Consider the following 24,429-nt stretch of genomic DNA (forward strand, 5'->3'; position numbering starts at 1 on the left):
GAAAAATATGTGATGGCATTGCAGCGGTAGCAGCTTTTTGGGTGCTATCACTTTTTTAAAATAATGGCGGCCAAAACTTGCTTGTTTCCACATAGAATTAATCCGGTAACAAGCATATTGGCGGCCATTTTGAAAAATAAATTAAAAGTGATAAGGCCAAACAAAAAAAATATTCGGTCTCTGGTCAGACCAAAGTTCCGGAATTGACGCGGCCACGCGGCTTCTTTTTTTTTTTTTTTTCTTCAAGCTTGGATTGTACAGACAAGGTGGGGTACTATTTTGCTTTTTTGGTGTCCTCATGTACATTGGTGTCCTCCATAATTTGCCTTGGTGCTTTCGATCATTTGCCGTGGTGCAATTTCCCATTCCTTGCTGCTCTTTGGTAAAAAAAAATTGAGGAGGTGCGGAAATAGAGGGCGCTGTTGGAGCTACCGCGGAACATTTTGGAGAAAAAAAAGATCGACGCGCATGATTAAAATTGACGCGTGCGCTGACCAGAGGCCGACTTATTTTTTTTTTGGGCCTAACACCCAATAAGATGCCATCGCTCACACTGGAAAGCCATCACACATTTTCCAACTCCAGATGTTCATACCTTGCCAAAAATCGCTATGAGCATTGACCCTTTCGATCGTTTGATACTGGTGGCCATATTTTTGGACCGAAGCTGATAACCTGAAGCCCTTACCACAGTTCAGCTGAATAGCTAGTGTTTTGTCGTGGGACGGGATGACTTGTGAAGGCCTTGTGATGGACTCGACTGCAACACTGAATGCTTTTAAAGTGACTGTCCTGGAGGGCAGTGCTTTCATCCACTCTGGAGGTGACATTTGCAGGATTGTGAGATTTGGAAGCTTAGGCCCAAAAAAAAAGTCTCCGGTTTCTGGTATGCGCGCGCGTCGCCGTAGCCCTGCGCGTCGGCAAAATGAAAAAGTATTTTTTTCAATGAAAGATGATGTCTCAAAACCGCCAAACTCACTGGTTCGACTGGAATTCTGCTGCTGCACAATTTTAACATGTTTTTAGATGGGGTTATGATCGAGAATAAGCTTTATGTGGCCTCTCTGGACTCCCATATATTTGCACTAAGTTTAGTCGGGCACCATTTGCAGTCATCAGCCGACATTTGAAGCAAAAAAGTCAGGTAAAAAATATTTTAAAAAGCCGCGTCGTCGCACCACTTTTTGGGAAAGCTCCATACCAGAAACTGGAGACTTTTTTTTTTTGGCCTTAGAGGCACTTTTATTTTAATCGAGTGAGCCGTCCCTTAAAGGGAATATACTACATTTGCAAACATAAAAAAAACCTACCAAGCAATCACGAAATACCTTACTGGACTGTTAGTGAATGACAGTCTGAAGCATCCTGTAAAATCATGGCACCAGGTGTGCTGTCATTTTCAAGAAAAGTGGTGTTTTTGTATCAATTTCCAACGCTGGTCGGCCGACCAGCGTTGGAAAAACTGGTGCTTTTTTAAACACTGCCCCCAATTTACCATATTTAGTTAAGTCGCATTTTGTTTACATCGATTACACACCTATGAATGGGTACAAGACGGCTAGACTGGTTCCCTGACCTTACAATTCTCCGACGTCTATAAAATGTTGTTTCATCTTAAGAGGGGTCAGGGAACCAGACTACAGGAACATGATTGTTTTTCTTAGTTTTTCCAGCATCTACGAACCCGAAACTTCAAACAAGTCAAACCCCCCAAATCCATCCATTTCTAAAAAATTACAGCAAAAGTAAATGTTGTATATTCCCTTTACTGAAGTGCAAACAGTGCCATTTGATTTAAGCACAGGGCCCAATTTCATAGCACTGCTTAGCAGCACTATGACAGTTTTTTTGTAACTTTAGCAAAAAGTTGTGCTTGCTATAGCAGAAACTCATGCTAGTGCTTAAGCACTGTTTCATGGCGTGGATGTGCTAACGGTTGCGCGCACATGGAGATTTGTATTGTAACATCACTGCTTTTAAGCAACTGTTTCCTCTTGGGTTAAGCATTCTTTTGCTGGGCTTAACTGCTTACAGTGTCTGTGAAATAGATGGAGGCCTGGTAAGCACAATATTGGCTGTTGACCCCTTAAGGACGGGGTGCAATGGGGACATTCCTCCACACATGGAGCAAGTGACCCACATGACTGCACAGCCTTTGTGTGGTAGCGGGACTGCACAAAAGCAGCAGCTGTGGAACTACCCACTAGCCGTGTGCCACAGCATACCACAGCTGGCAACTGCATTCCAATGAGGATTAGCGGCCGCGGCCATAACAGTTGCGCGCACATGGGAATTTTTATTGTAACGCCACTGCTTTCTATTGTAAAGCAACTTTTTCCTCTGGGGTTAAGCGTGCTTTTGCTGGGCTTACTGCTAACGGTCTCTTTGAAATAGATGGAGGCTTGGTAGGTACAAAATTGGCTGCAAAGCAGCGCTTTGAAATCGGGCCCAGATAGGGATTAGGGAGGATTCAGGAAAGTGTCTGGCAAAAACTGCCTTGGGAGTGAGGGTAACTTGTTGGAATTGCAGTAGAAATTGGCAAGATACTGGATAAGCCAAATAGCAGATGTTGAGTCATAATGTGTTTGTCCAATCTTTTCAAGTAGCTACTCGTAGCAAACCTGACTTTCCTCTTTTCTGTTGGTGTAGGTTCTCATAAAGTCATCATGCGGAGAAACTCCGTTGCCTGTGTGGACAGCTCCAGCCTGAAACGTGCCTCCTCCCACGATTCCTTCTTTGAGGTGGATGCAGCCACCATCGCCGCGGCTACGGAGGACTTCCTTGCCTCGACGGCGCATCTCAACAACCAGGACGACTCCGATGACGAGATCTTCCTCAGGGAAAAGAAGGTTGAGTTTGGCGATGTTGCCAAGAGCGAGCCGGAGCGGAGGAAGTCCAGCCCGCTGTGGATCGACCAGAGCATCAGCAGCTCGGAATCCAACATGACCTCTCCCAAGACGCCGTTGCTGCTGACGCCGAGGGACATCTCCACGGAGACAAAACCCAAGACGACGACGGGAGAGGAGAACCTGCTGGAGATCAGCGCCCGGGTCTTGATGACCAACTCCATCAAGCTCATCCCGATTGTCAACGGGGAGGATTCGGAGAGTGTGACCAAGAGCGACGCGGACCAGAACAACACCTCTCCTCAGGCACCTGTGCGACGGCGGACTAAAGCCATCGGGATGCCCTCCAGGCGGAAGATCAAAAGCTCCCCGCCGATGGACTTGCAGTTGTTTGGGATGTCCCCGCCACGGGAGGTGGACATCGCGGAGGAGGAGTCCAGCTCCAAGTTGTGGGGGAGGAAGGGATCAGTGGAGAGTCCTGAAGGATCCAAAGGGACCTCGGTCCTGGAGAAGATCACCCGGGCGATGAAGACCAAGAACAAAGTCCGCAGAGAGCTGAGCCTTGGAATGGAGCCGGGGAAGCAGTCGCGGGGCACCCAAAACAACCAAGGTGAGGAGGTTGAGCGACAGACAAATGGTAAACAGGACGGAATGCAAAGGACACAGGATGTGGACTCGCAGACAAATGAGGAGCTCCCGGATGGCGAGACTGTCCATGGCTCACTGGCCCGACCAAGGTCCTTATCGGCGCGCGCCCACTCAAACACGGACTCAGATCTATTTGACGACCTCTTTCCACCCGAGACAAAGTTCAGCTTGGACACAGTTTTGTCGGAGTATGACAACATAATGGAGAAATACAGCAACCGGGCTCTCACACCGGATTTTGACACCAGTGCCGAGGAGGGGGCATCCGGGAAGCGGACGTCTTTCCCCCGGGCCCCTCTGGAGACCGAGGAGTACCAGCCCATCCCCCAGTTTTTGGACACGCTGGACGAAAGCTACAACCAGTCATTATCGGACAATGAGAATGAGCACGACAGAACAGTAGAACCGGCGACCTGCGAACACTCAGAGCCGCTGCTTATTGTCGAGGAGTGCAATGCCCCCGTGGAATCACCCCCAATTTCCCCAATGGAATCATCCCGACACAGTGCAACTTTACCTCAAGGGGATACGCCATTACTGTCTTCGGGGGGCAGTCAGTCCCTTGCAACAAGTTTGGAAGCCAGCTCGAAGAGGGAACATGAACAAAGCGGTAACAGCCCGGAGGTCGATCTGAAATTTAACTTTGAGATTCTCAACAGGGAATCGGACATCATTGATTTCAACAGTGTGGAACACGGGGAAACAGAAAAGTTGGATTCGAGTTTAGAAGTGTGGCACGACGCATCTGATAACGTCCTGGTTGACCCGGCGTTGGACCGTGCCGCAAAACCGGATGTTGCGGTCTCCAGTGAAGCATCTGAAGAGCTTTACCATGACGTAGAGCAAGAAGACACCAGCCTGAGTCTAGACCTGGGCAACCCGTCACTAGATGAGGACCAGGGCCTTCACGAGATGAAGTTTCCCCCTGAAGAGGATCTGGACTCCTCCATCTTGGGACTCAAGCCGGGCTTCGGGGGCCTCTCCCCGGAGATCCGCGCCAGCCAAGCCACTCTTGCCTCGCAGTACGACAATCTGGAAGACAGCTTCTCCGACAGGGGAGTGGGTTGCAATGTCCGAACAGCCACCCCGCCAGCGTGTGACATGCTGGACTCTCCCTTTGAGGTGGTCGAGTCGCCTTTCTGTACGCCCTCCGATGAGCTTGGGGAAAGCGGACAGGGTACATACGGGTTGGCCCTGGACGAAGTTGTGGAACATGTAATAGAATTGTAACTCCCTTGTTTCCAACATTGTCCCCGTGTGTATATGTTTTAAATTCCTGTTTATTATATGCCTGCTTGAGCAGAACAGAAGAAGCTTGAAATATACAAATTGCAATATTGATCCACCTTTAACCTAGTCTGTGTATCACCCGTTGTTCAACGGAGCCCTCTCCGTAACAGACGTGTGATATATGTGAGCAATGCAAATTGTATGCGATCCCGCGCACCAGCCAATCGGAGTTGACTTTAGAATTTGTGACGTCGTTTCGATCAGAAATGTGGACTAAGCTGTTGATTGGCCAATTTGGCTGCCATGATTTTGTAATACATCAACGGGTTACGGAAGACCCGATAGAAGGCGCCCGCTGAATGGTCAGAATCTCGAGGTCAAGACGCAGTCTTGTTTTTGCATAATTAATCGCAGAATCGCATAATTAATCGCAGAATCTGCTTGCACATTACTATTTAATTATTAATCATTTCTGGTAATGAAACCAAGGATTCCTCAAAAGCGCCCTAGGCACTGTAGCTCGCAAGCCTGAAGAAACCTGTGGAGAGAAGACAATGAGAAGAAGTTATAGTTATAGAAGTGGGAGGAAAAGCCCAGAAGAATATTCTGGGGAAAACTCACGGAATCAGGTAGGGACTGAAAAGCCACTCCACATAATGGCCCAGGCGGGACTTGAACCTAGGTCACAGCGGTGGAAGGCGAGGGAAGTACCCCTACGTCAACCTGACTCCTGATGCCAATAGACGTTTGCTGTGCAAGGGGAGATTCCATAGACTACCTTTTACCACTTTTCACTAAAAAATAACCAACATAATTCTGGATATTTTGATAAAATTATGACCTCTTCTTAGACTCATTTTCAGAGTTGTGCTAAGCAGCGCAAGACATTCAGCTAACACTGTACACTGTACATGGAATTTGCCACTGTCTGGACTTCCAAACGACTTTTGCTTAAAAAAAAAACTTTGAACAAAGAAATTGACTGTTGCAGAGTTTGAACCTGCGACCTCCGGATTACCGTTCCAGTGCTCTACCAACTGAGCTATCCAGCCCTGTGTTGGCGGTACCCTATTTAGTCAATGTCTTTGAAAATTTGAAGGAGAAAAAAATTGCTTAATATCGGCACCACTAAATTGGACCCTTGCCTGTTATTGTATCTACTGAAATTGCTTGAGATTTTGGGCTGTTGCAGTTTATAGACTGAGCTGTTCAGGGCAGTACATTGATAGTTTAACTCTCCTAGTAGGAAGCCAATACTCAGAGCAATATGTAAAACCTTTTAAACCCTGCAGGTCAGTTTCAGGTGAAGGGATATGAAGTGTTAAAGTAACTGAGTCACACAGAGAGTCACTGCACACACACAAACAGCATTGTGGAGAGCGGTGAAGCGTGACTGAATCTGCCTGCTTGCCCTGAGCTTAACCACACAAAAGAATTGTGCTGGGATTTGAAGTGTTATCCATACTCCACAGAAGATTACCTCAAAGGAATTTGAAGTGTGGGTGCCAACTCATAGACAAAAGTGGTTTTGCAAAACTTGAAGGGTTTTGAAGTGCAGAGGAGGGTTAACCCTATAGTCTTCTTCACTTCAAAACCCTTCAAGTTTTTGCAAAGCCACTTTTGCCCATAGAGTTAGCACCCATACTTCAAATTCCTTTGAGGTAATCTTCTGTGGAGTATGGATAACACTTCAAATCCCTGCACAATTCTTTTGTGTGGTTAAGCTCAGGGCAAGCAGGCAGATTCAGTCATGCTTCACTGCTCTCCACAGTGCTGTTTTCGTGTGTGCAGTGACTCTCTGTGTGACACAGTTACTTTAACACTTCATATCCCTTCACCTGAAACTGACCTGCAGGGTTTTAAAGGGTTTAACATATTGCTCTGAATATTGACTTCCCACAAGAAGAGTTAATTTCACACTTTAAAGTGTGACATAACATTCATGGTATGAAGGATCATAAAATGGGTTTCCTGGCCTCTAAAAAAAAAAAAGCAGGACTTACAAGGGTAATTGTTGCCTACCCTTCCGTCCGATTTTTTTGTTTTTCATTTTGTGGAAGCAATATTTGGACAAGAAAAACCCACCAATTTTTACCACTGTTTGTACAATGTATGATTCCCGGGAAAGGATAATAACCCATTTTTATGCGCTCATGAATATGTATATACTGCAGGGTTTCAAAAGTGAAAGCATTATGTATCAGCAAGTCAAGTGGAAAAAATGGAGGGAAAAAATTATAATGTGTCAGCGTTGATACTAGTTACTTGTAATCCAATGTGTACGCCGCTCAAAAAAGATGTTTATATCGTGAAAAATCTGTATATCTGTGTCAGTTCAAAACAGTATTTAAACCTGAAATGTCAGTTACTGTCGGATATATATTAAAGGCTTCACTTGTTGGTATTGGTTTAAAAAAAAAAAGAAGTATTTTGTAAATTTACATGTACATGTAATAATCAAAAGCATTAATATACGGACAGGGGACATTGTATGCACTAGCCTAATTTTTTTTACCTCAACTTCTATTCTAGAAGTTCTATTCCACAGTAAATAGAAGTTCCATTGCACGGTCACACTATTGGTGGCTCTGACCAATCAGATGACGAGGATTTATTCAGGTGTTGTATAAAACAAATTATGAATGTTTCACATTCGTGCAATGGAAAGAGTAATTTCATTCGGTGACAGATGGAATGTTCCATTCCACTGGAACATTCCATCTGTCACCTCATGAAATTATTCTTACCATTGCACTCATAAACATTCAGTATTTGTATAATATCAAAAGGCATGGTTAACTTTAATTGGCAGTCAGTATTATCAACAGGATAAACTTTCTTTGCCGTTATTTTGTTCTAACCAAAAATAGTGCGCGCACTGCTATTTCAGCAGTGGCCGTACTATTTTTGTTATTACCAGATGACAAAATCTGCTTTTCTTCAATGCATTCATGCCTAACTGGCACATGAAGCACATTTCCAATGCATCAACCAATTCAGATTTGTACGGTATAAGATCATCAAGCTAAACTTGAAAATGCTAAAAATATGTCTCTGAAAAAAAAAGTGAGTAAGCAATCATCGTGGGAAGATTAACTAAGTGAGACTGTGATTTCCTACAATTAAATTAACAAGGGATTCCTGTGTATTTTGCCAGAATTGTGCCTGCGTGTTATAAAGCAGATATCGTTGCCTTGTCCTTGTAACTTAATATGAAATGCTTCCAAGAGTGATGGTGTTTTTATACAGCGTTGTGAATAAGTGTTTATGGCGCAATCTCTGAAACAGTTGACAGATCGTGACATGTACTGGTATCCTGCTTTTTTTTTTCGTGTATGCAGAGTCACAGACTACATGTAGATGTGCCTGTCAATGCACAAGTGGGGAAATAACAAGATTAACCGTAACATAACTCAACCCATCAAATCCGAACGGCATGTTTTGTTGGAATCTGTCTGGATGGGTACAGTACCCCTAAACTGACAGTCTTTGTACATTGGGTTGGCACACCTCCAGAATCAAAGTCAGAAATATGTGTACGTGTGTGCAGTTTCCCAGATGGTGTTGGAATTTGCCAGGATGGGTATGGTTCCTAGTAAATCATGCTAGGGAGTTCAGGTTAATCTTTGAAAACCTAGTTGAATTTTACGAAGTCTTTGTAAATATCTCGTGGCAAATGGTCGTACAATTTTGAGTGGTTCGTAAGCTTGTTTCGGGAATCCTCTCCCAACTGGTATCAATCAAGGGGTCAATAGGGTACCCAATAAAGTGACCCTAAATTTCTAGAATGATCCAGAAGCATCAATGGCCATGACAAATGGACGGGCACTTCTCTAATCGCGTCAATATTCTTTCAAACTACGTATGAAACCAAGTGACGGTTACTCTCGGCCTCGCATTCTGCAAGTGATGATAAAACGTGTGTCTACCATCATTTACAACACAAACCAAAAACAGCTGTTGTGAGCTACTTTTGTACATTTATTCAACGCTCCAAACACGGTTAAGGAAAAACCAAGTTCATATTGTCGTTTGTATACTAAATATAAACTATAAATACGTATAGATATGCAAATTTAAAATGGGTCACATAAGCATTTGTTAATTTAATACTGTTATTTATTCCATGTGGTGAAATGTGCCAAAATAATGTTCTTTTTGTGAACCTCTCATTGCTTCTCTGTAGAGATGTGACTAGAAGGATATCTGTGAGGCGCTCTGGCAAAGCGAGACTAAACTGGGCACAGGCCATAGGGGGAAAAAATGCAAAACCGATTTTTTTTTTTTTTCGATTTTCAGATTTATTGATACTAGACACATCGAGTTGGTGGATGTAGCGTAATCTTTGATATGTCTACTGCACATAGTTCAAAGAAATAGTATGAACATCGTAGAAGAAAAAAAAGTGTTTTCAAGGAAAAACAATTGGCATCTTTCATTTTAACGACTACAAAACCGAACTTTTAAAGGCCTTTTCCTTCAGTATTTTACTTCTCGACATGTCGACATAAAATGAATATTTGAACAGCCATAACTTGTCAAAGGAATGTCCGATTGAAGTGCAACAAACAGTATTGTGAGGAGGATTTCTTCTTCTTTTTTCTAGTACCCACAAACCCTCATTTTGACCTCGGCCCAGTCCTGTCTCATTTTGCCAGAACGCTTCACAAATATTGGTTGTCAGGAATACAAGTACAGAATGCCCATACAGGGTGAGTAATAAAAAAAAAAGGAAACCCCAAATGGCAGGACCATTTTCTTCATTAAGTTCTGCATGTAGCACTTTCAAAATCTTGGATATGAAAGCCCAATTAATAAGCCTCCTTTTAGTACAAGAATCATTCAAATCACTCATGTACTTTTCAAGTTTGGGAATTTTAAACACCCACAACAATTCAGATAGGGATGTACGTGAAGTGTTTTTGTTTTGCTGAAAGAACGCACACCTTTTTTGTGATCCGTGGACAGGACTTTAAAACGGTGGTTGTTTAAAATTCCGTAACTTGAAAAGTACATTAGTGATTTGAAGATTCTTGTATTAAAAGAAAGCTTATTATTTGGGCTTTCATATCCTAGATTTTGAAAGTGCTACATGCAGAACTTCCTAAAAAATAAATTAGTCCTGCCATTTGGGTTTCCCTTTTTCTTTTTTTTTTTCTTTTTTTTGACTCGCCCTGTTTTGTATGTACGAAAATAGTGATAGGGCTCTTCGATTTATTTTTCTTCTGGAGTTGAAATCTGAAATCTTCTCTTGCCAATAATTTGCTCTCTCCCTCTACGTCTTGATTTAAGACAGCACTTTAATTTCTCTTCAAAATGCTAAAAGAGGGTTCGTTTTGGCATTTGAGACTATTATTTTGTATTTAATAAACTAAGGGCTTTCCCCATAACCGAAGCTGAATGTACAGAGTGAGTCAAAAAGAAAGATACCCAAATTAACGATTTTTTTATCTTAAAAAGCAATCAAACTTGAAACACCAATGAAGTATATCTGCAACGCGCGTCCTCTTCCACTCATCTAAAAAAAAAAAAGAATGACTGAAATCGATCCATGCTATCAGGAGTTATGAACGCTTTACTAAAAGAATCATTTTTTATAGCTCAATGGAATGCCATTAGAAGCTATAGAGCTGGGCGAGAATTACAGATTAAACGACCGTGTTTCATTGTTCAAAATAGGCATTCATCAGGTTCGTAGAATGGTAATTGTTAAACCGCTGTCTTGAATACTGTATTTTCATTGGCCTAGAACGATCACGTGTTAAGTTTACAAAAAATCATGGCACACTCCCTGTGGGACATCACGCACGTACGGTACCGTACGGTGTAAAAACGCTTGTATCGCTGGTATCCAAGCTATTTTCACCATGTTTTCACACATGAGTGTGAGCAGTGAACTAGCGGACGATCAGCTTTATCGAGCACACGGCATGTGAGTTGACGTTCGATTGTCGTGATTGTTACTGCTGTTTGTTTTCGTTATTTTTACAACAAAATCCAAAGAATCCAAGACAGAGGTATAACAAAACAATTGTTGACTGGTGTGATGGAGGATATGACGTTTTGAACACCTTCGGGGCGCATAGCACCCTCGGCTTCGCCTCGGGTGTTCAAAACGTCATATCCCACATCACACCAGTCAACACTTCTTGTAAATTGATCAGTGGTGGACAGCCGAGTTTTGTCATCTTTTCATTGAAATTGACATAACTTTGGAACAGAGTACGCAAATTACGTGAAATGTTCACAATTAAAAGTCAATAAGATGTACTTTATGTAGATGTGGTAAGACATCTGCACTAGAAAGCAGGAGGTCGTGGGTTCGAGTCCCACCCGAGTGATATTTTTCCATCTTTCACTCGGGAGGTAACACACTGAGTTTACAGTGTTTAAACGTCGGTGAAGGGCAAAACCTAATTTGATGTACTTTATCCCTATTTTTTGGTGTGAAATGGAGCAAGCCAAATATTTCCAATATATTTTTCAATTAGGTAACTTTCTTTTTGACTCGCCCTGTAGTTTTAGGAAGGTGAACTTTAGTTGACAAGTGGTTGTGACAACGGAATCTATGTTAATAGTCCAACAACATTTCTAGTGTGAACAGTATGCATGTAGTCAGTCTGATAATTACATGTTTGCAGATTTGAGGTGGTTTTTTTCAATGAAAAATTACCCTACTTTAAATTCAAAGTCCTAAGCACATTTTGTAATTAGTTTATCGGAACTGACGTCTTCATTTTCTATGCCCTGTCTCAACCTCGAGTGAAAAAAAGAGTTTTTTATTCTTTAAATAAATTCCATTGGTGTTATTTGTTGATATATTACAAATGCTTCCTTGAATGTTTTTATAACTTTTTTTTACCCAAAAAATCTCAAAATGCACTTAAATGTGACATTTGTATTGTTGAACAGTTGAATTTATGTGTTGAACAGTTTCCAAGTTTTTTTTAAGATAATCTGCAATCTGTAGTTCTTTGAAAATAATCATCTGCAAAGAAATGGAATACATGTATATGTCGACAAGAGTAATCCTCGTTTTGAAGTGGTCGTATCTCTCAAGACTATGGGCAGAGTTTGTATAGAATAACGCACTTCAGGTGCTGAGAGTAGAGTGTGATTGCTGCATCATATTGAGGACTAAATTTTTCATGAACTGATGTTCTGAAGTTAAAAGAAAATGTTCTGAATTAAATGAGAAGAATATTATTTGTTTAATTATTAACAGCCCGTTGTAACTTGCCATACATGTGTATATAGCTTCCAAGTTGTACATAATTCATAGTTGAAGACATGTACTACATGCTCATAATTAAATATGCATTGGGTCATTAATAATTCAACAGGGTGGTTCGTGGTTGGCGGCTGCAAGCGTGCCTCGTATATAATATACATATATATAATTTATGCAAATTTATGCATTTCTGTTAATTTATGTTAACCATTTTTACATGGTGCTGTGTATGTTGATTGTTACATTGACGTCGTTGTTGGTGTTAATAAAATGTTGAATCTGGAATATGAGTTTTAAAAATAATGTTGTCACTTCCGAAACGGATCATTTTTGTCTGTTAAACGGGAATGTATTTTTTTACGCGCGAAAAACACAATCCGAATTGAAGCCAACTACAAATTTCTTTCAAAAGAGGGCGCGCTACACAAATAGCGGTGACCACCGTAAATGATTTTTGTCAACACGGAGAAAAATCTGCTTAACTAGAGTCAAACACTCGTTTCCATAAGATAATTCAGGATGTGCCTTTTGCATTGAATTAAAATGTCGTGCAGTTATTAGTCGTTACATATAACACGAATCTGTTGAATATCGAGACAAATCGTCAAACAATACAAATAATATAACCAGAACCATGTGGTGTGTTAAGCGCGAAAAAATTTAATCCGAAAATAAATCAACTTTCAGGAAAGTAACAAAAACAAAACACTCGTTTTCCGGAAGAAAACTACAGAAATACCTACTGTATTGTCTTGAAAATTCATCTCAGGATTGTTCGTGATATATAACACAAATCTACAGAAAATGAAGAGAAATCCCCAAACAATAAAAATGATATTTAACCAGAACAATGTGGTGTGTTAAGCGCGAAAATACAAACCGAATAAAAGGCATTCTTTCAGGGAACAAACACACCACACTCGTTTTCCGGAAAAAAACTCCAGAAATACCTGTAGTATTGTATTGCAATTTCGTCCAGGGATTGCCCGTGATATTTGACATATATAAATCTTTAGAATATAAAGAGAAATACTCAAACAATAAAAAAAATGAAATAACAAAAACAATGTAGTGTAGTTCTAGTGCGAAAAATGCAACTAAAATGTTCTTTCAAAAGAGGGCGCGCTATACAAATAGTGGTGACGTGACCGCAGTATTTTTGCCAACACGGAGAAAAAAAAACTCTGCCTAAATGAAGTTAAACGCACTCGTTTTCCGGAAGATAATTCAAGATTATACCCGTTTGCATTGAATTAAAATTTCGTCCAATTATTGGTCGTAACATATAATACAAATATGTTGAAAATCGAGAGAAATTGTTAAATAATAAAAACAATATTACCAAAACAATAGTGTCCAGCGCGAAAAATACAATCCGAATAAAAGTCAACTTTCGTGGAACAAAAGAACACACTCGTTTTCCGGACGATACCTCAAGAAATACCTGCTGTATTGAAATTAAATTCCCGTCACAACTTTCATCGAATATAGAGAGAAATCGTCAAACAATAAAAAATAATATAACCACAACAATGTGGTGCAATTAAGCGCGAAAATACCATCCGAATAAAAGTCAACTTTCAGGGAACAAAAACAACACACTCGTTTTCTGGAAGAAACACCGATCGTATTGTATAAAAAAATTTATTGAGAGATCCTCAAACAATAAAAAATATTTATAACCACGCGTTTCTCGCGGAAAAAAAAACACTTTCTTTCAAAAGAGGGCGCGCTACACAAACACCGTAAAGAATTTTTGTCAACACGGAGAAAACTCTGCCTAAAAGTTTAACTATTAAACTGAAGTCAAACACACTCACGTTTTCCAGGAGATAACTCAAGATATACCTGTTGTATTTAATTGAAATTCCGTCCAAAGATTGGTCGTAATATGTAACACAAATGTGATGATTATCGAAGAAATCGTCAAACAACACAAATAATATGACCGAAACAATGTGGTATGTTTATCGCGAAAAACCGTACGGAACAAATTAAGGCAAAAGTCGTTTTCCGGGAAATAACTCAGGAAATGATACCTGCTGTATTGAATTGACATTCGTCCTGGAAAATGTAATGGGATTGGTCGTACTTAACACAAATCTGTTGACTATCGAGAGTAATCGTCAAACAAAACAATGATATAATCAAAACAATGCAGTTCTAATCATAGTAATTAATGGTGGCTTTATTGCTCGAAACTTTAAAGGGTGCAACCAAGTAAATAGGCTCAAATGCTCTATGATAAGATACCAGTTCTGAGAGCCATGGAACTTGGGATTGAAAATATATGGCACTTGGGGCTTCCAAATCTGAGCATTTCGGATTAAAGGTCAGAAAGTGGCGCTATTAGCCAAGTTGTAGAGGGGTCTTCTAAATGCATGGCCACTTTTTCAGTTTGGGAAATATACTTCGTTTTAGGTGTGGTCTTTTTGGAGTGAGAATTTCTCCAAAAAAGTCATTGGTCAACCCACCAACAATTGAAAGGAAAACGAAATACGACAGGTTGATCATCATTTTTCTGTGCAGCCTGAAAACATGTGAGAGTTCTGAGTATTTTTAAAAGAATTTTGGAATTATGGGGATTATCACTGGTGTTTCTTGGTTGCACCATGGGAGGAATAAGAAGTTCGTATTACTCCATGGTTGCACCCTTTAAAACAGCTAGGGGTTTCCCTGACCCCGCCCCCTTCCCGGGACTGAAAAAAAAAATTATCGATTTTTGCAGTCTCTTAGTTTAGTATATTTTGTTGGTGGGATAAAAACATCGTGTCTGTGTATAGTACTTGCAGTTAAATCACGTAAATGTCATCTGTTTGATTCAGACAATCGATGACTCATTTTGGCGTTCCGCTTGAATGAATGAGTAAAGCAAACTTTTTCCGCAAAGTTAAAAATAAACCTGTAGGGCCCAAGCCCTAGACTGGCTCTCGCTAAGATCGCACACGTACGTGGACGGGATTGGGTCAAGGTTCCGTTTACCAAATGCATTATGCACACAGCGTATGCATTTTTCTTGAGCTTGGCAATGCCAACATGGAGTCGCACAGTGAGTCAAAGAGCAGCAACAGCGCTGACCAAAAAGACACCCAAAATCCCTCGTATTCGGTCCTGCTGGCCATCAAGACGCTGCGACAGCTCGTCATCAACAACATTGAGCATTACCAGAAGTCGAAAAGCAGCAGCGGCGAGAAGTTCTTCACGGTGTTCTGTCTGATCGAGGAAGAGAGCGATGCCGTACGGCCGGCGGTGGAGACGTTGGCGTCCATCGCGCCGCGGTTCGACTTCGATGAGCGGACGCCGGGGAACGGGTACCGCAGCCTGATCAGCGTGGTGGAGTGCTCCGTGGAAAAACTCATCCAAATCTCGCGATATGTGGCCGTCAATAGGGACAGTTTGCTGTTCAGGGCCGGCCACTATTTGAGGGTAAAAATTATAAAATCACGGGATTTCTCACGCTAAAAAACCGAAAAAATTATTGACTCCAAACTCGACAATGATGTTTAAATGATGATATTTTGCTCAAAAACAATTTGTAAAAAGTGGTAAGAATTTGCCTCAGATCACACCACAGAGCGTCTAGAATCCAAAATTGGAAAAAATATTGCAACCTGACGCCACTTTTCTCTTCATATATCATCTCAATGAAGGTCAGTCATACTCCTAGAACTAGTATGACTATGAGGCTCCGCGTGAGCGGAGCCTCATAAAGACTGGATAGCGGATATGCATACAACATTCACACAGTAGACTTTGCATATTGACCAATTCGCCCCCGGTCTCACGAAGATGGCCGCGCATAATATGAACGTTCTACGCGTAAATACGCGCGCGTTGTATCAACAGTTGACGCGCATTTTGGTCACGTACACATATTATGATGTTCTACAAGGAACACATTTCCGTAGTGATTATTATTTCAAAAACGCCGAAAAAGTGATTTGCGGCATTATAAAAGTAACCACTACGTTAGAAAAATTGTAGTAAACCTTGGTCAGTTGGTCAGTGGTCAGGTGGTGGTGGCCAAAATATAAGTCAAGTGAGCCGCGACGTTACAAAAGAAATCATGCTGTCTATAAAGACGGCAACTTGTCCTTTGTAGATCACTATTTTTCATCATTTTGGCCTAAAAACCGACAGAATCCACCTATGTTAGTTCCGCCCATGATACGTGAGTATGTCAAGAGGTAAAGTACGGAGTATAGGGGCAAACTGTGCAGCGGTTCTGTGTGAAATGGCTGCATTTTGATGGACGTTTTTGTACTTTATTAGTGTTTTGTGCTGCAGACAATTTTGCGGGCTTCTACATCTATGAGGCTCCGCTCACGCGGAGCCTCATAGTTCTAGGAGTAGGTCAGTCATTGCAAAAATGATGATAAGACGTAAACATGAATCTGGGAGTGGGACTGAGAAACATTTCCAATTTTGTTAGGAAATACTTGACGTAACCGCTGAAGTGGCATCAGGTTGCAACATTTTTCCCCCAAATTTTTCCAGGGCTCTTAACTAGCGGGCCTCGAACCCGACGCCGTTGGGGCGTCGCCCTTCACGCGCGCATTTAGTTCTGATCATCAAGCGCCATCGCCAAATTCTCACTCCCGGCTCTTACTCAAAGTTGGCAGCCACAGTTTATTTAGACGTGAACCGCTCTCGCATTTTGTTTCCATTCCTAGGCTAAGGCCCAAAAAAAAAAAGTCTCCGGTTTCTGGTATGGAGCTTGCCCAAAAAGTGGTGCGGCGACGCGGCTTTTTTTTTTTTTTTACCTGATTTTTTTGCTTCAAATGTCGGCTGATGACTGCAAATGGTGCCCGACTAAACTTAGTGCGAATATATGGGAGTCCAGAGAGGCCACATAAAGCTAAATTCTCGACCATAACCCAATCTAAAAACACGTTAAAATTGTGCAGCAGCAGGATTCCAGTCAAACCAGTGAGTTTTGCGGTTTTGAGACATCATCTTTCATTGAAAAAAAAACTTTTTCATTTTGCCGACGCGCATGGCTACGGCGACGCGCGCGCATACCAGAAACCGGAGACTTTTTTTTTGGCCTAAGGCTAGTCGGCAGATCATAAAGCGTCCTCATGCTCATATATGATATTAAATTACCATTTCTTGTCGAGCATACACGTGGCCTAGTACTTAGTAGTGGATACTGCGTCCGCCTCGCAAGCAATGCTGCTCGAGTATGAATTCCAGCGTGACCGATATTTTTGAAACTATATTTAGTGTCCCCAAAACAAAGCATTATCTTCTCTTAATCTTATTGTTTTAAATCAAATCCTACATTTCATTGCAGAGTATTCCGTGTTGTTTTCTGATTCGTGGCTCTGGAAAAAAAAATTTAAAAGGGAAATAGGCTTAAGTCCGAACTTATCGGATTCTCATTACTTTAACACGAAGTCACTATGCCAATGTGCCAGACGAAGATTGAAAACCCAGTCTCCGCACATTTAATGTATCTGGATGAAGGGAAGATACAACATTTGCAAACATCACAAAACGTTATGATCAAATAATCACGAAATACCTTACTAGATTGTTAGGGAATGACGGTCTAAAGCATCCTGTAAAATTGTGGCTCCTGGGGTACAATTAAGTATTTCTAGTATTTTGTATTTTTCTGCATTTCTGTTTGTTTTTTGTAATGCGCAGAAGAGTATATCCATATAGGTTTTGCACAATATAAATGTCCTTTATTATTATTATTATTATTACTGTCATTTTCAAGAAAAATGGTATTTTTCCAACGCTGGTCGGCCGACCAGCGTTGGAGAAAACTGGCTTTTTTTTCAAAAACTGCTCCTAATTTTTCATAATTAGTTATTCCGCGTTTTCTTCGCAATTGTTTGCACGCCTGTAAAGGGGTACAAGCCTGCTAGACTGATTCTCTGACCATACAATTTCCCAAAGTCATGATTGCTCCGTGTCATCTAAAGTGGGGTCAGGGAACAAGACTACAAGAACACGATTGGTTTTCATGGTTTTTCCAGCATCTACCAGCCCAAAACGTGAAACAAGTCATTTCAGCAATATTTGCTATATAACATAGGCTACTAATCCTCCAAATCCATTTATTTCCAAAAATTGCTGCAAAAGCTTATGTTGTACTTTCCCTTTAATCGAAATGATATTTTTATCCTTGTCTTTAGGAACTTGAAGCCTATGGCAAAGTGCTGAGCCAGCTGAGGGTGCTTCTGGGCTACGGGGAGAAGCTCCTAGCTTACTCGGACGTGGACCAGTGTCAGCTGTTTCCTGAGAAGGACCAGCTGGAACAGATGCCGATGGACATCATGCTGGAGGTCCAGGCCTTGGACAGGGAGTGCTTCTACGGACGCTGCTTGGGCTTTCAGGTCAGGTTTGAACCCTAACTCCCTACTGTCTTTTACTAAGTAGAGGACTAGCCCAGGTGGACTCCCTTTCCTCCCTACGTAACGGAGGGAGTCCAGGGTATGAAGTGCTCAAACCGGGCGAAAAAATTATGACCAATATTTTCAATATTTTTACCTTGTTGGAGAAGCCAATTTTTACGTTGTAGTATTCTATGTAGTCTTATCTATTGGGCCGCTGGGTTCAGGAATTCTATATGCGATGCTGACCGACCTTAATCTGGAAAATAAACTCGAAAGCAACGTTAAACTTGTACGTGTTTGTAGACTCTTTTCATCAGTTTCTCACCGCCGAGTCTATTCTAGTCGTACATGACGTCGTACGTCCGTGCAGCGTGTAGTCTGGTTCCCTAGACCTGACAATTATTCTCGGCGCTCATATCACGTCTGGTCTGGGAGCCAGACTATGCAGCGTGAATATGCAGTGCGCACGCGCGATTTGCTTAGTAACCATCCTCATACGCACGCGCACTTACAATGTACTTGAAGGCGCGGTCGCTAATCCAATGACCGAGCGTGTTTTCGTTACCAGAAACATGTTTCGGCTTTGGTCATTGGTTGAGCGTTTTCGTGACGTCGGTTGGCTGGAGTGACGACACTGTTCCAACCAAAACTAAACAAATGAGGGCGCTAGCGTGCGTGCGTGCTTTTGTGCGCACGTACATGACGTACGACTCGGGAATAAAACTGATGAAAAGAGACTACAAACACGTACAAGTTTAACGTTGCTTTAGAGTTTATTTTCCTGATTAATGTCGGTCAGCATCACATATGGAATCCCTGAACCCAGCGGCCCAATAGGTAAGGACACATAAAAAATGTAGGCATGAAATAAGCTTCTGTAACGAGGTAAAACGTAACAAAAATCTGGTCCACATTTTGGGTGGTCTTATGTAGAGAATTCTCATCCTGGACGTTAGTCGTAATGCAATGAAGACTTCGTCCAACCTGGGCTAAATAGAGGACCAGTCCACTCTGTTTCCGATACATGACAATGGAATACATGTATGGAATCCTCCACTGAAGTACATGTACATACTGTATAGTTATACCATGGTGCTAGATTGTGAATTTTTATTGGCCCGTCATCGATCACGTGACCTGGCTTAGACCACACAAGGTTCACGCAACCTGCATCGTGTGGACCTGTTTTGTTCAAAGGTCCACGCAAAGATGGCAAAGTTTGCATAGGATTGCATTCGCTGCCTACACACATTGCGTATGCGAAACGTTACTGCATGGTGTAGCCCCACTAGTGTGGCCGCGGTATGCTGCGCTGAACCTCTGGCCACACACCGTGGTACCGCGTACTACTGAGGGCGTTTTCATAAAAATTACTGTCAGTTTCGTACATATGGTTGTATTCTATGATGTCCCATCTATCACTTCTGGGATGCTTAGGTGTAATGATGTTCAATTTTCCGAGATATTCTTGAATCTTTCTGGAGCCCATATGCACTCTTGAAACGTCTGGTGATGGCAGCCATTTTGAAAAGAGATGACCTCAAGCTGCAGACAAGAGATGACCTCAAGCTGTGACATCGCGTTTATGCAAATTGCTTGTCGAGCGAGGGCGCGAGTTGCAAATGCGACGACTGTTTCCTGTGCTGTGGATCCTGAATAGAGATCAGTGCACGTGGCCCCCAGACGATAAATGCATGGTACAGGAAACAGCCGTCACATTTGCAACTCGCGCCCTCGCTCGACAAGCACTTTGCATAAACGCGACGTCACAGCTTGAGGTCATCTCTTGTCACATTCAAAATGGCTGCCATCACCCATGTCACCAGACGTTTCACGAGTGCATATGGGCTCCAGAAAGATTCAAGAATATCTCGGAAAATTGAACATCATTACACCTAAGCATCCCAGAAGTGATAGATGGGACATCATAGAATACAACCATTTGTAAGAAACTGACCGTAATTTTTATGAAAACGCCCTCAGTAGTACGCGGTACCACGGTGTGTGGCCAGAGGTTCAGCGCAGCATACCGCGGCCACACTAGTGGGGCTATGCATGATGTAGCCGGACCGTACGTACAGATTGAGATTGACCGCTGTTCTGTTTTGGCTGGTACCCGTTATTGATCTATGCGTAGATTGCCATCATCAAATGGCGATAGCGCAGCAGCTGAGTACAAAATGTCGATACTACCGTATCCTGATTATTGTTTGACGCTGTACACATGAATGGGATTCTGGAACTTTAGATAATCCCATGGACTAAAATGAAGTGTAAAAATGTGTGAGTAGTAGTGAAATAAAAATTGTTTGCTCGTCGAGCTGGCAACCTGTCCAACAAAATATTTTGGTTTTCCCGGGGCGTTGGGCACCAGATTTCGCGAGCCCTGTTCTTTGGGCGGTTGAAAATGTCGTTTCCACCACGTGATATTTGTGTGATCTCAAGCTGATACCGGTACAAGCCAATAACAAGTCAATCACAAGCCAAATCACAAGCCAGTCAAGTCAAATCACAAATCCGATCGCAAGCCAGTCACAAGTCAAATCACACTTCAGTCACAGGCCAATCACAAGTCAATCACAAGTCAATCACAAGTCAATCACAAGTCAATCACAAGTCAATCACAAGGCAATCACAAGGCAATCACAAGTCAATCACAAGTCAATCTTAAGTCAATCACAAGTCAATCACAAGTCAATCACAAGTCAATCACAAGTCAATCACAAGTCAATCACAAGTCAATCACAAGTCAATCACAAGTCAATCACAAGGCAATCATAAGTCAATCACAAGTCAATCACAAGTCAAATCACACTTCAATCACAGGTCAATCACAGGTCAATCACAAGTCAGTCACAAGTCAATGGCAAGTCAATCGCAAGTCAATCACAAGTCAATCACAAGTCAATCACAAGTCCAAATCACAAGTCAGTCAAGTCAAATCACAAATTTGATCACAAGCCGGTCACAAGTCAAATCACACTTCGGTCACTGGTCAATCACAAGTCAATCACAAATCCAATCACAAGCCAAAACACAAGTCCAATCACAAGCCAATCACAGCCTCACAGGTCTGTCACTTGTCATTTGCTTAATAACTTACTAACACTTGATTACAGTTTTTCATGTCGGAGTTACCAGTACAGTGTAACTTGCATTACTCATGCAAATAAAATAAGAGTATTGATAGAACTTTTTACATTGATGAAGTTCCACCTTTTTCATTTTATGTGACACACACTGTAGCAAAGAGTGATGTCGAAATTGTTACTGTTTTATGCAAAGTATACATGTAGTCGGAACTGCTCCGCATGTATGTACGGTACATGTAGCTTTTCAGCACATATGATGTATTATAAGATGGAATTTTGCGTCGGGGTGATATAAATCAAATTAGGTTTTGCCCTTCACCGACGTTTTTTAAGCGGTACCCGCTGCTATGTACATCAGATTCGAACCGGCCAACCGATCCCGTTAGGTCGAGTGGTAAGACATCTGCACTAGAAAGCAGGAGGTCGTGGGTTCGAGTCCCACCCGAGTGATTTTTTCCAACTTTCACTCGGGAGTTAACACACTGAGAATGCAGTGTTTAAAAAACGTCGGTGAAGGGCAAAACCTAATTTGATACATATGATGTACACGTGCAATAATCCAATGCATTTCCTATATTAGGCCTACATGTATTGGCGGTGACAGTTTCACTTTGTTCTGCCACGCTTGGTCACTCAACACGAACCAAAAATTCAAGGTGGAAAGACAGGTTAATCGGAAAAACCATTAGTTGTTAAAAACCTGAATTCTGTAAATAAAAAAGCAAACAAACAAACCGAGAAATTATAAGAAAACTATGGGAATCTACTGTTCACATCCAAAAGATTTGTTATTGTCTGGAGATTTTAGTGTCTTGTAGCCCATTACAATGTGTGCTCTAAGTATGCCTGCGTTTTTGTGGATATACATAGGCCTACATATATGTACAATATGTGCGAGTTCACAATCCAGTGTGACAGCTGTGGATCAGGACTTTAATTCTCTCTTCAAAATCACTCAGGCGTGCTCTTGCTATTTCTGTCATGCCTATCCAGTTGAGGGTTTTCTGTATACTGTATATTCAACCTTGTCTGAAGGAATACATTATAATACAATGTACATTCCATAGAGAATAGGATTGCATTGTAAAAGTATGCCATGGTTCATCATGCTCAAACTATGTCCGCCAAAGTATTTCAAAAATCTTGAATATCCGTGTGATTTAACCAAAGCAGGAAGTGGCATTCAGTATGTGTATATACTATTAAAGAGGTTGTGGAATGCTCGAAGACATTTCCGTCATTTTTCGGGTATATGTAGCCTAAGGTGTGATGAAATAAAAACGACTATTGTGTCTGTCATGAAATGAGTACAAAAGGTACTTTTGAGAGCTGTTTTTCAGATCCTGTTTCGACCCGAACGTGCAATTTGGGTAAAAGTCGTCGTTAGGGGCAGCAAACAAAACATAGTAAATCGTGACGTAATAAACAGGACTCCCGATGCAGCGTGGTATTTTTAAAACGAGTCCTGTTTTGCTGCCCCGAAACAGGACCTGAAAAACAGCTCTCAAAAGTACCTTTTGTACTCATTTCATGACAGACACAATAGTCGTTTTTATTTCATCACACCTTAGGCTACATATACCTGAAAAATGACGGAAATGTCTTCGAGCATTCCACAACCTCTTTAAAGAATGTGTCTTCTTGAAGCCGTAGATGTTCAAGCTAAGCGTAATTGTACAATTGGATTGTACATGCACATTGTACAAGGAAAATTGGACATATGAGACGTTTTGGCAAAATGTGACAGAACTGGGCACAGATCGAAATGAGGGTTTGCGGTTATTAGGAAAAAGGATAAAATTATCCTTACAATACTGTTTGTTGCACTTCAATCGGACATGTCGTTGACAAGTTTTGGCTGTTTAAAGTTTTCATCTGTCAACATGTCAAAAAAGTAAAAAGGTAAAGGGGACCAAAAAACGGAGTGCCCATCTCTCTTTCGAAGTGATTGGCCTAGACTGGAGTCCATGAAATGCTGCTGTGGGGGGATCGCCACACCTCCTCCACAGCGAGTCTGTTACCTTCCCAGCATTGAATAATGCCGGTACCCATTTAACACCTGGGTTGAGAGGAGTAATTGAGGTAAAGCGCCTTACTCAAGGGCACAACATGCATGGCCACGGCGGGGCTCGAACCCACAATCTCACGATCATGAATCCTGTTCTCTACTACTAGACCACACGTGCCCACAAAAAAAAGTACGATACCGAGTAAACGGCCTGTAACGTTCCGAGTTACCGGTGTGTACCTGTGAAAATGAAAGATGCAAATTGTTTTTCCTTAAAAAGACTTTTATTCCACTATTTTTTATACTATTTCTTTGAAATATGTGTAGTAGACATACCGGTTTATGTATCAAAGATTACAAATATCAATAAATCTGAACATTGAAAAAAAAAAATAAACCCCCAATTTTAAAAAAAAAAATCTCCATTTTTCTGACGCTAGTAGTAGTATGGCCTGTTCCGGTATGCCCAGTTCCGTCTTATTATGCCAGAACGAATTACATACATGTATTCAATTCAATCTGATTTTTTTCTGTTAATGTTAGGGTGCAACAAAATAATAATAAAAAAAGCAATTAGGCCTAATTATAACTCGTTTATTAAATATTTTTAAACAAAATTCTTTGTGAAAAGATTTTAATGAAATGGGACAGACTTTTTTTACAATATTAACTAGACATTTACGTTAGTTTTACTACTTTACCCTATACTATTATTTAACAAACATTTCAACGGAATATAAGTTTCATACAAAAAAATCATATTGCTTTCAAAATATCACTTCAACAAATGAGGAATTTGATCGTCCTTCAACCGGTTAGAAAATGCTGTCATTGTACTTTTCTGTACTGCCACAAAAAGTGCATACTTCACATATTGTTTATAAATTACCTAGTTGCTATTTATATCTCTGAACAAAAGGGGTTAGTTTTGTTTTATCTGATTACGAAGTACCCGGTAAGTCCCGTAATAGATGGAGCTTTATTGTAGTCTCAATATAGACAGTGCACTTGATAAGATGTCAGA

General features: G+C 41.3%; 2 protein-coding genes across 3 annotated transcripts in view; both read left to right on the forward strand.

The window, feature by feature from the left end:
- LOC119735505 (rho GTPase-activating protein 32-like) overlaps nucleotides 1–6,025 on the forward strand; it is a 72,011-nt gene extending 65,986 nt beyond the window's left edge. For both annotated transcript variants that reach the window (XM_038209216.1, XM_038209217.1), the window contains one exon: nucleotides 2,650–6,025. In XM_038209216.1, the coding sequence (XP_038065144.1) occupies nucleotides 2,650–4,724 (2,075 nt within the window). In that variant the 3' untranslated portion in view covers nucleotides 4,725–6,025. The remainder of the gene's footprint in view (nucleotides 1–2,649) is intronic.
- Nucleotides 6,026–14,983: 8,958 nt separating this feature from the next.
- Nucleotides 14,984–24,429, forward strand: part of LOC119736001 (hormone-sensitive lipase-like) — a 28,156-nt gene continuing 18,710 nt past the window's right edge. Inside the window, exons 1-2 of the mRNA XM_038209987.1 lie at nucleotides 14,984–15,381; nucleotides 18,105–18,305. Of these exons, the coding sequence (XP_038065915.1) occupies nucleotides 14,992–15,381; nucleotides 18,105–18,305 (591 nt within the window). The 5' untranslated portion in view covers nucleotides 14,984–14,991. The remainder of the gene's footprint in view (nucleotides 15,382–18,104; nucleotides 18,306–24,429) is intronic.

The sequence above is a fragment of the Patiria miniata genome, unplaced genomic scaffold, assembly GCF_015706575.1.
Source record: "Patiria miniata isolate m_02_andy unplaced genomic scaffold, ASM1570657v1 HiC_scaffold_29, whole genome shotgun sequence".
Taxonomy (NCBI): domain Eukaryota; kingdom Metazoa; phylum Echinodermata; class Asteroidea; order Valvatida; family Asterinidae; genus Patiria; species Patiria miniata.